At 48.7% G+C, this 14,134-nt stretch overlaps 1 protein-coding gene across 1 annotated transcript; it reads left to right on the forward strand.

The window, feature by feature from the left end:
* Window positions 1-11,401: 11,401 nt before the first annotated feature.
* On the forward strand, window positions 11,402-12,492 carry LOC117089571. The gene has a single exon (XM_033220971.1). The coding sequence runs from the start codon at window positions 11,545-11,547 to the stop codon at window positions 12,475-12,477; it is 933 nt and encodes a 310-aa protein (XP_033076862.1). The 5' UTR covers window positions 11,402-11,544; the 3' UTR covers window positions 12,478-12,492.
* Window positions 12,493-14,134: the final 1,642 nt, after the last annotated feature.

Consider the following 14,134-nt stretch of genomic DNA (forward strand, 5'->3'; position numbering starts at 1 on the left):
TGCTGCTAACACAACATCCAGTCTGCAGCCCACAGATCCTGGAGTAATTCTGATTTTCATGTTTTATCATTTAAGAGATCCATTGAATATGGCTACAGCGGGTACAGATAGTGATTCCTCTGATGGATCAAGGAAACCTTCCGGAAAGGATTCTCCATTCTAGATGCTATTAAGAACATTTGTGATTTATGGGAGGAGGTCAAAATATCAACATTAGCAGAAGTTTGGAAAAAGTTGATTACAACACTCATAAATGACTTTGGGGAACTCAAGACTTCAGCAGAGGAAATAATTGCAGATGTGGTAGAAAGAGAAAGAGAACAATAATTAGAAGTGAACAATTAATAATTGCAAAGATATGGAACCAACCTAAGTACCCATTGACCAATGAGTGGATAAAGAAAATGTGATATATATACACCACAGAATACTACTCAGCCATAAAAAAGAGTGAAATCATGTCTTTTGCAGCAACTTTGATTTAGCTGGAGGCCATTATTCTAAGTGAAGTAAGTTAGGAAAAGAAAACCAAATACTACATGTTCTAACTCACAAATGGAAACTAAGCTATGGGTATGCAAAAGCATAAGGAGTGATATGATGGACTTTGGAGACTCAGAAATGGGAGGCTGGGATGGGGGATGAAGGATAAAAAACTACATATTGGGTACAACATACATACACTACTCAGGTGATGGGTGCACTAAAATCTCAGAGTTCACCACTATATAATTCATCCATGAATTGTTTTATTACCATTTTACTGTATAAGTCATTCATCCATTCATTCAACCAAAAACCTATTGTATTCCAAAAGCTGTTGAAATAATAATAAAAATAAATAAAAATTTATTAAAAAGTAGAGCCCGAAGATGGGATTGGATTGCTGCAATCCTATAAAACTTAAACAGATGAGGAACTTTTTCTCATGGATGCGCAAAGAGAGCCGTTTTTTGAGATGGAATCGACTCCTGATGAAGATGCTGTGAACACCGTTGAAATGACAACAAAGGACTTAAAATATTATGTAAACTTAGATAATAAAGCAGTGACGAGGATTGAGAGGACTGACTCCAATTTTGAAAGAAGCTTTATTGTGGGTAAAATGCTATCAAACGGCAACTCATACTACAGAGAAATCTTTTTTTTCTTTTTCTTTTTTTTTTTTTTTTTGAGATGGAGTCTCTTCCTGTCACCCAGGTAGGAGTGCAGTTGTGGCACAATCTCAGCTCACTGCAACCTCTGCCTCCCAGGTTCAAGTGATTCTCCTGCCTCTGCCTCCCAATTAGCTGGGACTACAGGCCTGTGCCATTACACCTGGCTAATTTTTTTTTTTTTTTTTTGTATTTTTAGTAGAGACAGACGTTTTGCCATATGCCATGTTGACCAGGCCTTGAACTCCTGACCTCAGGTGATCCGCACCTCCTCAGCCTCCCAAAGTGCTGAGATTACAGGCATGACCCACTGTGCCAGGCCTACAGAGAATTTTTGGTGAAAGGGAGAGTCCATCAATGTGCCAAACTTCATTGTTGTCTTATCTTAAGGAACTGCCACAGCCATCCCAACCTTCACAACCACCACTCTGATGAATTAGCAGCCACTGGACTGAAGGAAGGCTGTCCACCAGCAGAAAGATTATAACTCACTGAAGGCTCAGATGATTGTTAGCATTATTTAGCAATAAAGTATTTTTAAACAAAGGTATATATATTATTTTTAGACATAATATTATTTCAAACTTAATAGACTACAGTATAGTGTAAACATAACTTTTACAAGTACTTGAAATGAAAAAGTATGTGTGACTCACTTTATTGCAAAATTCACCTTATTGTGGTGGTCTGAAACAGAACCTGCAATATCTCCAAGGCGTGCTTCGTGGTAAGCCATCGGCTTATGCAGTGGTGGTAGCTGGCAGGAACAAAAAAGGCAGGTCGTTGGGAAGGGCAGCTGGGGCTCTCAGGCACAAGCTGACACTGCTGTCCACAGTCACAATTTCTTCCTCCTTAGGGAAAATTAGTTCTGGTTTCAGGGCCTTTGGACTAATTGCATCAAGTCCACCCAGGTCATCTGGGATAATCTCCCTTCCTTAAACTCTACTGACTGTTAACTTTAATCACTTCTGCAAACGACTTTCACAAACATTTATATTACTGTTTGACTGAAAACCTGGGGACTATAGTCTACCCAAGAGGACAAATAAAACTGACCATCTCTTTTTGCAACTTTTCTGTAAGTTGGAAATCTTTCAAAACACAGCCTTGGGGCCAGGCATGGTGGCTAATGCCTATAATCCCAGCACTTTGAGAGGCTGAAACAGGTGAATTGCTTGAGCCCAGAAGTTTGAGACCAGCTTGGGCAACATGGCAAAACCTCATCTCTACAAAAAAAAAAGTACAAAATCAGCTGGATATGGTGGTGTGCACCTGTAGTCCCAGCTACTCAGGAGGCTGAGGTGGGAGGATCACTTGAGCTCTGGAGGTAGAGATTGCAGTGAGCCAAGATGGTGCCACTGCACTCCAGCCTGGGTGACAGAATCAGATCCTATCTCAAAAAGTAAAGGCAAAAAATGCAATCTCAAACACTCTGCTACTACATTCCTTTCTCAAGTGCCAGTAAATGAAGGACATTGCAGTAGAGGGGTCTGAGGAATCCTAACCATCCGTTCCTTGCTGTTTCAGCATTCTGTCCCTGTGGTTACTACAGCTGCAATTTAGGGAACAGAATTGTTTTTCTTTACCAGCTTTTATGACCCAGTGCCATGCCTCAGGCACCTGACACAGTGCTTCTCAAACTTGCCTATGAATCACTTTGGGTCTTGTTCTTCAAGAAGGAAAACAACATAAATCAAAAATTTGATCTACATGAAGAAAATGAGAGCATTAGAGAAGGAATAAATGAAAGTAAAACAAAAATGTTCATTTTTATTATGTATTTTATTTTTCTTTCACTCCTGCAAGTTAACTTGAACCAGGTTAATGCATTAGACATACATGTTAGCATGATACATTCATTCTCTTCCCCCAGATAAAACTTCTCTATGCTTTAATTTTATACTGTTTTCTTTGGCCCATATTCCAACCTTCCAAATAACTATTTTCCACTTATTTCCTCTTTATCTTGAAAATCACCATGAGTGCTTCATGCACAGACATGTGGCCACAACTGCTCTAGTTACAAGCATGCAGGTGTTACACTGTGTGGCCAAGGATGTTTGGGCCCGCTTAGGGACCCCCACAGGCAAGGAGTAATGGTCTAGGAGGGGACTCAGGCTAACACTCATTCTTCTTTTCATAAAATCCTTCTTCTTGGATAAATTAGACGTAAATTAACCATTACCTGCCTGATATTGGATGTTTCTGGTGCTACTTCCACTGGCTCTACGTTTCCTTGTTTTGAGGCTGATCTTTATAAAAAGAGTGAAGGAGGTGAGGAAGAGAACCATAGATCTGCAGGCATAGGAATCGGTTCGTGCAAAGGCCCTGAGGCAGGAGTATGCTTCGTACTTTCCAGGAGCAGCAAGAAGAGCAGTAAGACAGGAGGTCAGAATATGGCAGGCAGATGAGGGCTTTGTGGACCCATTGGGAGGTCTTTGGCTTTTACTCTGGGTGAGATTGAAACCATTAGAATTTCACCATTCAGCATAGCAGCCACAGGCCTCATGTGGCTATTTTAAACTTTAGCTAATGAATATTCAGTGAAACCACAAATATGCCAGCCACATCTCAAGAGCCACATGTGGCCTAAGAATTTTGAACAGAAGAGTAGCGTGATTCGATTGAGGTTGTAAAAGGAGCCCTGGGCTTCAGAGGTGAGCATGGGCTGCTGGGGCTACCCATCAGATGCTGCCTACAGCTGGCAGTGGTCTGGCCCAGTGGTGCCCATGAAAGTAAAGGCAGTGAATAGATCATCTAGATGTGTTTTGAAGGTGGAACCGGCAACATTCCCTGATAAATCAGAAAAGAAGTTGGTGAAAGGGGACTCCAGGTTTTGGCTTGAGCAACCAGAAAGGTGGAGCAGCCCTTACTGAGCAGGAGAGGCTGGGAGTGAGGGAGGTGGAGGGGTAGGCCCCACATGCAGCTGAAGGTCTGGGTGGCCTGGGGTGTCTGGAGCCATCCAGGAGAAGGGCACTGAGATGGACTTGGAGGTTCATCAGGAGTTCACGCTGGAGACATCCATGCTGGAGACATGGGTGCAGCGTTTGGGTTAAAGCCCCAGATGTGCCTCAGGAGACCCCCGGGGTTAGAGCTGTGGCACTGGTGTCTGCACCTTTTAGTGTCCTGTGATGACATGCACCACACTGTGTTGAAATATCTGTTTAGATGGCTTTCTCTTTACAGACCCAGGACTTCTTGAAAGCACAAATGTACCTTTTACCTCGTTAAAGTCAGAATCTCACATCGTAGGTATTCAATGAATATTTACTAAACTAAGTGAAAGAATGAAAAAGGTAATGCCTATTATAAAGGATCAGTAAGAACAAGATGGGTCTACCACGATGTGATTCAGATGCAAACGATGCCTAGAAAGAGCATTGCCCTTTAGGTAGGACCACCCATGGTCTCAGGCCCAGCATGACAACTGAGGACAGTTACACTCACCAACATTGACACCTAAGATAAAGCACAGATTGCTGCAATTGGCCACTAGAACTGCCTCATGGCTAGTTGGACCTGACTGAGGCAGGTGTATCTCTCTGAAGAGCTATTGGCAGTCTTTTTTCAAGATTCATTAAAACAACAACAACAACAACAAGTTTATAGCCCCGGACTCAAAAATTTCACTTCTAGGAAGAAAACAACCTATGCACCAAGATTTTTTTTCTGTAAGAGTGTGTATCACAATATTATTCATACTAGAAAAAAAAACTGAAATAGCCTAACAGTCTATCATTAGCAAAAAAATTAACAACTAAACTATGGAATACTCCGAATAGGAAATGAAACAAAACTTTCAAAGACAATTTAACAACATGAAAAATGTTCATGACATAATGAAGTTTTTAAAAAGCAACATGAAATTATAACCGCCACATGATCTCAGTTCGGTGAAAATGCACACATGCACACGTGCACACACACAGGCACATGCACAGAAGCATGCGCACACAAACTCACATGCACACGTGCACACACGCAGGCACATGCACAGAAGCATGCGCACACAAACTCACATGCATACGTGCACACACGCAGGCACATGCGCAGAAACATGTGCACACAAACTCACATGCACACGTGTACACACGCAGGTACGTGCACAGAAGCATAGGCACACAAACTCACATGCACACATGTAATTTATTTTTCTTACACTTTTATTCATTTTCTTATTCATTTTTGTAATGAGTATGTATAAATTTGATTCTAAAAATACAAGAACTTTTATTTCCAAATATGGAGAAGAGTTGGAGAAATCTGTTCGTTATCTTCGAAAACTGGGTTTTACTCCATTGATGGTGACACTTTTTCCCCATTCTAGATTCTGCTTGGAGCAAAAAGTCAAAGTAACCTTAGGAGAAAGAGAGAGATGAAAGAGAAGGAGCAGGGAAAGTGGGGGTAAGGCAGGGCAGTTGGTCCAGATTAGAAAGGAGAAAGGCGAAGCAGTGGCAAAAGCTCCGAGTGCCTGAGAGCTGCCTCCTCAGCAAATGCTGCTGAAATCCAGGGCTGCGAGTGTCAGGAGCCTCATGTGTGGCAATCGAAGACTGATGTATGAATATACCGTTTAACATGGATACAGCTCAAAAACATCATGCTGAGTGAAAAATGGCAAGCATAAAAGTCTACATGATGTAAAAATCTGTCTGCATGCACTTCTACAATAAACAAAACTCATCAATAGTGAATGAAGCATTGGTGCAGTGGCTGTCTCAGAAATGAGGCCCCCAATTGACTGGAAAAGGGGACGAGGGAACTTTCTAGGGGGTGATCACGCTCTGTATCTGATAGAGTGTGACTTTGTCAAAATTTAGTGAATGTATGCTTCAGATGTGTGCATTTCACTATAGGTAAATTTTATAACAAATGAAAAAGGTATAAATAAATGATGAGCTTGAGTTCATGATATGCATACTAACACGCGTTTAAGAGTGGAGTATACTAATGTCTGCAACCTACTACAAAATGCATTTTTAAAAAGACAGATTGAGGATGTTTAGAGGGACAGAGCAGTGGACAGGTGAGAAAAAAATTAAAGTCTAATATTAATGACAGAATCATGGCGGTGGGTAGATAGGTGTTTGCTGTAAAATTACTCTAACTTTGATGAATGTTTAAATATTTTCATAATAAACTATAGGGGGAAACACATGCCACACCCCCACAGCTCCACCTTACCCTACACCCATCCCTTTCCCATCACCCCCACTCCATCTGCACTCTTCCCCTTCTTTGTTTGCTTCTAGTCCTCCAAGCCCCTTACTCTTACTTGGCAACAGGATTTTCTGGTAGGGCAGAGTTTTGGCCTGGCTGGCTTCTACTGTTAAAAAAATATTCTGTAGACACTTATTAAAATGGTAAGGGAGACTTGATTCAAGACTATCGCAGTGGGGGTCAACACTATTGCAATAAGAGAGAGGTAGAGCTCAACCCTGAACACAATAAGAATAAGTGGGATTTACAGTCAAGGAACATGGTGTGGAGGGGTGATGTTGGCAGGTAGAAAGTTACTAAGCAGACATCAAGGGAAGGGAGTGCTGGCTGAACTAACTTAGCAGGATTCTGACAAGATGCAGCAGGAGGCCTGGGCCTCCAGCTCCAGCACCCAGTGAGTCAGCTTAGCAGGATCCTGGGCAGGAACAGGAATCACTCTCCAGGTTACCGAACTCTGCTAAAGGAACTGATATTCAAAGCTGCAGAAACACTAAGAGGGGAGTGTTACAAGAAGGTGGATCTAGAAAGGAAACTGACCACTCAGAGATGCCAAAGGGATTGCTCAACCCACTCAGAGCCATCTGTTTTCTTCCTGGCCAGGCCTCTACAGAAAGTCAGGTGGAGCCCTGGCAGCACCAGCTAGCAGCCTGTGTCCCTGGAGGCCTCTCCCTCTCCCTTTCACTCAGATGTGGTTCTTCAGTCACTGGCTCTGCTCTGGTGAATGCACTCCTTGAGAAAATAAATGTTAACCCTGTAATCCAAAACGATGAGCACCGTTTACCCACTGGCTCCTGAGCAGAAATGTCCCAAGGATTCTCATTCCCCCATGAAGTGCAAAACAGACCGCAGACACTGGGCTCGGCCCATTCTCGTCTCTGTCTGCAAGGCTGCCAGCAGGCTTCCCGTGCGTATCGGTTTCCTAATGATGTGGCATCATCTCTATTGGAGCCAAATGCATTACCAACATTGGCCTACAGTCTAGAGGCAAGCATCTGCACGTCCTCCATTGTTGGGGAGAGAGAGGGGACAAGGAGGGAGCGTGTGTGTAAGGGACAGGCTTGACCCCAGAGAACTCTGGGCACTCCACAAAGAAGGCTCCTGGGCTTCGGCTTTGAGAAGCTACCAAATCCCGTGGCTGTTCAGTCCAAGCTCCTACTGTAGACACTGAGTGCTAATTGCTCAAAACCCAAAGTGCAGAATCTCAACTCTTGGCCAACTTGATTTAATCAGTAGCACCTTTAGGTGCTGTTTATGTGTTTGGTCATTTATTTATTATAGCATTGTTTAGTGTTGTTATTATTGCTTATTTATTACAGAGAATTTCTGCCATTTACCTAATTTCTCACTCTGCTAATTCAGATAATGGGATCAATAATCAAAAAGGCAGCCTGGGAGAACATGGCTTTCTCTTTCATCACCTGGCAGAAGAGAAACATGCTCCCTCCTTGGCAACTGGACTCCTCCAAGTTACATGGGTGCTGGAGACCCCAGGCTCAGTCCTAGGTCCATTGTTTCTCTCTGTGTCTCTGCTAGCATATCTTTGAAGCTGTAGGCTGCTCTGTCACTTTCAATCATATTTAAACATCATCACTGATGCCCAGGCACAACAGTTTACAAGGCAGTCCACCTCTCCAGACACATGACCACAGAGAAGGCAAAACATTTGCTCAAGGTCACCAAATATCAGGAGCAGCTGCCCAGCTACTGTAACCTTTCACTTCCTACTACAGCACACTGAACACGGCTCCTGCGGCTCCCGAGAGCACCCTACACTGGTGTCTGTTCTACAAGGGTTAGAGAGGTCGCTGCATCAGGCCAGCTGACCCTCCCTGCAGCAGGTGCCTGCAGGGCACATCCTGACAGAGGATGACCACTGGCAGCGGCATCACATACAGGGAAATAGGCCAGCACTCCAGTTCCCACCTCACACCCCACCTACCACTATGCTCCTGCTATCTGGGTGACCTGCACCTCTTTCCTAATGACAAAAGACAGGGGATTTGGGTGTATTTCACTTTACCCTCTGCACAACACATCCTCCTGAGACTCGAGCCCCAGTGGCCAGGGAAGGTGGGAGCCACAGAGAAGAACTAACTCCCACACTTGGGAGATGACCATTCTGCTCACAAGCCCCTGGCCAGGGGCTGCCCTCTCTTTCCCTCTCTGGGAATCTCTCCCCATTTCCTGTTTAACTAGGAGGCATAAGTGCAGCCCTGTTTGAAGACCTTCCCGCCCTCACCCACCATCCCTGGGCCACCTGCTGTATCTGCTGGGCTGCATGGCTTTTCTAGGGGTGCTGGATTTGCAGTGGGGTGAGATGGTCACCAGACCTCAGGTAACAAGGTCCCCTGTCCAAATACTGAACATGAGCACCCATGAGTAACACTGTTCCCACTGCCGGGTTCCTGCTGATCCAGCCGCAGCCATGGCCGAGCCCCAGGATCACAGCAGGTCTGGGCTGATCCTTGCCGACCCTCACCTTGACCACTCCCAGGAGAGTCCTCTGGGTGCTCTGCAAAGGCCCAGGGTTTCCTGGTGTTTCTGGCCAAGCTGCCACCTCGCCATAAGGACATTTGCCACAGGATCACCTTCAGGCTTGGAGGGTGGGGTTGAGAAAACAAAGGGAACAGCTGTCTGTTCAGAGCTTCCTTCCACCCTCCCCACTTCTGGAGTCACTTTCCAGCCCAGGCCCGCAGCATCCCAAGCTGGGGACTTTGTCATCCCACAGGGCACCCTGCTGATCAGGTCCTCTCAATCTGGGGAGAAGGAGAACTCACAGTCCTGGCAATGAAGCAACATGGGGGGCCGCTGGAAAGCCATGCTGAGCAAAGGACGAAGACACACCCAGGCTCGCTCTGCAGGACTCCATTCCTGGGAAGCTCAAGGACAGGCAACAAAGGAGTCTATAGGGCCAGATGGGGTCTGTCAGTAGTGGGCATGAGGGTGAGCTGCAGAGGCAGGAGGACGCCATCTGGGGCAAGGCAGATGTCACAGGCCTGGACAAAGTGGTAACACGGGTATATGCATTAATGAAATCCCCCATGTTAGACATTTTGTTGTCTGTACATTCTACCTCACTCAGCGATGTTCTAAACTCAGGTGAGTTTTCCAAGCAGTGCAGAGGACCAGCGCCGGCAGTGTGGTGCCCAGAGGGGAGGAGCAAGAGACACCCGTGGGCTCCCACATTCATTCCACAGCTGCTGCTCCCTCTCCTGACACCCCCACCGCCTGCTGCCTGCCAGGGGTCTCCTTGTACCTTCCACCCGGCCCCACCCACAGTTACCGTGAGACTCCAGGTCGTTCCCTTCCCTGCTTACACCCACTCCCGGAGCTTCCTCTTCCTGGAGCAGGCATGCCCAGTCCCGCCTCAGGGCCTTTGCACTGGCCCTTCCTGCTGCCTGGGGCTCTGTTTCCTGCCTAGGCAGGGCTTGTCACTGTTCCAGTCTCATAGAGACCTCCCTGACCAGATCCAGTGGCATCACCTCTCTCTATCCCATACTCTTTCACTTCCAACAGAGAGACTAATTTCTTGATGTTAATTATTGATCACTATTCGCCATCCTCCCACACACCCTAATGCTGGGCTGTGCAGTGCCACAGCCACCAGCCACATGTGGCCCCAGGGCGCTTGAAATAGGGGCAGTATAATTGACACCCAGTCTAGGTGTAAAAAATACACAGGGAATTTCAAAGGCTCAGTATACACACCCAAAATAAAATAACCTATGTTATTAATGATTCTTCTTATGTGTTGAAGTAATATTTTGGATATATTGGGTTAAGTAAGAAATATTATAAACATTACCTTCACCTGTTTCTTTTTTACTTTTTGAAATGTGTCTCCTAGAAAGTTTTAAATTGCCCAGGTTTGTGCCACATCTCTGTCTCGCAGCAGCCCTGCAATGTTGTGTCCATGGCTCGGTCACCCAGGCTCCCTCTCTAGCTCCTACATCGCCTGGTGCAGGGGGAAGCTGGTGACAAGTCTGTTTGTTGAATAATAAGGAGTTGTTAAAGGAGAACCCAGAGTTTTTACTCAAATAAAGGTTAATTCTTCTGTTTGAAAAGTTCCCTAGCACAGGGCATGGCCTGAGTCTTCTGCAGCCTCTGGAATCACACCTGTGCTTCAGTGATTTCTAGACCTTGACCAAATGCTCATGGATACTCAGGACCTCCCAAGACTCCGGAAGGCCAAGACCTCTATCCTTTCCTTTTCTGAGGAAATGAAGCTAGGGGGTCGCATGCTTTTAGGGCTCAGGGGTACCTGACACCTCTCTGGAAGGCAGGGTGACCTAAGCTTGGGAGGAGGGACAGGTCTATGGGATGAGATGGAGCTGAGGGGATGGAGTGGGTAGGAGGGGGGCGTGGGTGTAGAAGGGGTGGGGGAAGAGGGGCCAGGAGTGGAGTTAGAAGAGGGGAAAGAAGAGGATGGGGGGGACAGGGACAGGGAGAGGCCAGGGGTGGGTAGGAAGGGAAGACAGAGGAGTGGCAGAACGAGGGAGGGGCGATGAAGAAGGGCAGAGCTTGGGGGCAAAGTGGGAGCAAGGACAGGAGTGGAGGAGGGAGAGGAGGGGCAGGGGAGGTGGTGTCTGGGGGTTGAAAGGGGAAACGGATAGAGGAGAAGGAGCTTGAAGAGGGGAAGCATGGAGAGGCCTGAAGTGGGGAGGCTGGAATGGTATGGGATGGATGGGGAAGAATGGGGAGGATAGGAGGGGCAGGGGAGGCTGGGAGGAAGACAGTAGGCGAGGAGGGAGAGGGGAGGGGAGGGGATGGATAGGTAGGGACAGGGAGGCTGGGGGACAGGGGAGGAGCGGAAGGAGAGGGGAGGCCGGGAGGGGCTGGGAGGGGAGGAAAGGAGATGGATGGGGAGGGAAGGGGATCCATGGGGAGGGCCAGGGAGGCTGGGATGACAGGGGAGGCAGGGAAGGGAGGAGACTGATAGGGAGGAACCGGGAGGCGGGGAGAGGTAGGGCAGGCTGGAAGGGAGAGGGGAAGCGGGAGGGACTAGGCGTTCCGGAAAAGGAAGCGCAGGGCGCGAGGGGCGGGGAAGGCCAGAAGGGATAAAAGCGCAGCCGGTGGCCCCGCGGCGCTCACGGCCTCGGGATCGAACTGGGTCCTCAGTAGGTCAAGCCTCTCGCCTGCGCCCCACTCTCCGTGTCCCGCGTCCTAGCCGACAATGGCAGGGCCTCTGCGCGCCCCGCTGCTCCTGCTGGCCATCCTGGCCGTGGCTCTGGCAGTGAACCCCGCGGCCGGAGCGAGTCCCGGGAAGCCGCCGCGCCTAGTGGGCGGCCCCATGGACGCCAGCGTGGAGGAGGAGGGTGTGCGGCGTGCCCTGGACTTTGCAGTCAGTGAGTACAACAAAGCCAGCAACGACTTGTACCACAGCCGCGCGCTGCAGGTGGCGCGCGCCCGCAGGCAGGTGCGTGCAGCCCCCCGCAGGGTCCCGAGTCCTGGCCCCGCCGCCCCAGCCCGCCCCGCGCCCCTCCCGGACCCCGCGCTGCTCCTTCTCCCCGGCACCTGGGCTTCTCACCCAGACCCTGTTCCCGGTCTTCGCTGTCACCCTGGAGCCCTTGGCGGGCGTGCCCAGGAATGCCCCGAGTCTGGTCTGGCTTGGAACCGCAAGGACACGCCAGGTCCGCACCTGGCGCCTGAGATCTGCTTCCAGGCGCCAGCTCGAGCGGCGCCGCAGCGCGGGGGCAGGCACAGGACGTCCCACCCAACTCTGTCCAGGCCTCCCGGGACGCGGGGCTCCGGGTGCGCTGCTAAATACGCAGGAGAAGGAAAAAACAGAGCCCCTCATCTGGCTGCCTCCTTGTTCTTCCGCCAGATAATTTTTAAACACTTTAGTTTAACTTTTTATTCTCACATAATTTCTGACTTACAGAGCAGCTGCAGAAATAGTACAGGGCATCCCTGTAGATCTGTCACCCAGATCCCTCAGATGTTAGCACGGATGTTAACATTGTGCCGTTTGTTCCCCCCAGCTCACTTTCCGAATGTGAATATGGGTGTGTGTATATGTCCTGTATATGCATTTTTTTGCCTGAATCTTTTGAGAGTGAACACTTCAGTGTGTTTTTCCTTAAAACAAGGGCAGTATCTCACATAACCACGATTCCATTTTGAAAATCAGCACTGACACATTCATGGTCTAATGCTCAGACTCATTTAACTTTCCCTGACTGCTGAGGGGCTTCATGCCCTAGGACGCTCCCAGGCCATGAGTACATGAGTTCAGCCCTGTCCTGTCCCCTCTGCCTCTTTTCACCTGCAGCAGCCGCTGGGTCTGTACCATGACAGTGCCATTTCCCAGGATCCAGCAGGTGTGGGTGGAGACTGTGCTGACTCTGGGTGGGCTTGGTGCTGGTCAGGATGAGATCCAGGCCATGAGGCTCGTCCTCCTCCCAGAGTCCTCTCCACAGGGGCCACACCTGGGCCTGGCTCCTTGTCCTGCAGAGCCCTGCTTCCCTTCCCAAGTCACACCCCTGGGCACAGCCGCCTAGGACTGGGGGCCTTCACCCTCAGGCCAACTGACCACCCCCTACAGCCCAGGGCAGCTGAGTTCCTGCTGGGGCGGAGCATGCCTGACCCTGCTTCTACCAGCTGATGCAGAGTTAGACCTCAGCCAGATGAGGACAGCAGTCACCCAGCAGAGCGGAGTAGGGGGTCAGATCAGGAGGGAGCTTCAGTAGGGCTACCAGGTCCAGCTTGACCTGCATCCCATGGCAGAGCAACAAACAGTGACACAGACTTTAGAGCTCCTCCACTTTTCTCTTGGAAATTCAGAGGAATCCAGACCAGCCCCGTTTCTCCTCCTGCAGCTGTCAGCTGGGGCCCTCTCCCTGCACAGGAGGAGGACTCCCTGGTGTAGGGTCCCTGCTGGCCTGCACCCCTCTCTCACTGGGAGTGAAGCACGGGGCATTGTAGATCATTGGACCCTGGAACCTATTTTACAGAGCAGCAGACTGACACCAGAGGGATCACAGGACTTGCATGTGGTTCTACAGGACTTGTGTGTGGCTCCACAGGGCAAGGTCTAGCACCCTGGTCCCAGGGTCCCTCATCCCATGCTTCTCCACAGTTCTCACCAGTCATGTCTGGGGGTGGCACTGTACAGGGAAAGCATTCAGTTCTCTTCTGAAGTTGCAACCGTAAGACTCACTTTAGAAATACTGCCTCCAAAATCACACCTGGAATGGAGGCATGTGGGAAGCAGTTTATTGGCCTAAAACATCAATGTATGTGAGCATCTCATCTCCTATTGATAAATGAGGGAAAATACCTCTGGGTTAAATGAGAGGAATGAGATGCTCTGTGGACTGAATGCCAGGAACTGGAAGTTTGCCGAAATTTCATCATCACATGAGAGCCTTTCTAGAATAGATCCAGTGTCCCTGCCCCCCTGGGTCATAGGTAGCAGAATTCAGTTAATCCTTGGTATTGGCATAGAGAAAACAAGTTACCAGGGAGGCCTGGGGCATGGTATCCCTGCCAGCTGGCAGGAGGAGGTGGCTTATGTGCCTTGCAAGTGACAGTGTGGGTAGCTCGTGAAGGTAGGCTTGAAGCCCGAGGCAAGCCCAGTGACCCAGTCGCAGTGAAGTGCCTGTGTGTGTAAGAAACTGACAGAGCATGCCGTCCCTGCCTTCTGCTCTTTCACATGTGTAGATCGTAGCTGGGGTGAACTACTTCTTGGACGTGGAGTTGGGCCGAACCACATGTACCAAGACCCAGCCCAACTTGGACAACTGCCCCTTCCATGACCAGCC

Source organism: Trachypithecus francoisi, unplaced genomic scaffold (assembly GCF_009764315.1).
Source record: "Trachypithecus francoisi isolate TF-2019V2 unplaced genomic scaffold, Tfra_2.0 Contig00865, whole genome shotgun sequence".
NCBI lineage: Eukaryota > Metazoa > Chordata > Mammalia > Primates > Cercopithecidae > Trachypithecus > Trachypithecus francoisi.

Coding starts and splice junctions, on each gene's coding strand:
- LOC117089571 (XM_033220971.1), top strand. CDS start 11,545: ATGGCAGGGCCTCTGCGCGCCCCGCTGCTCCTGCTGGCCATCCTGGCC.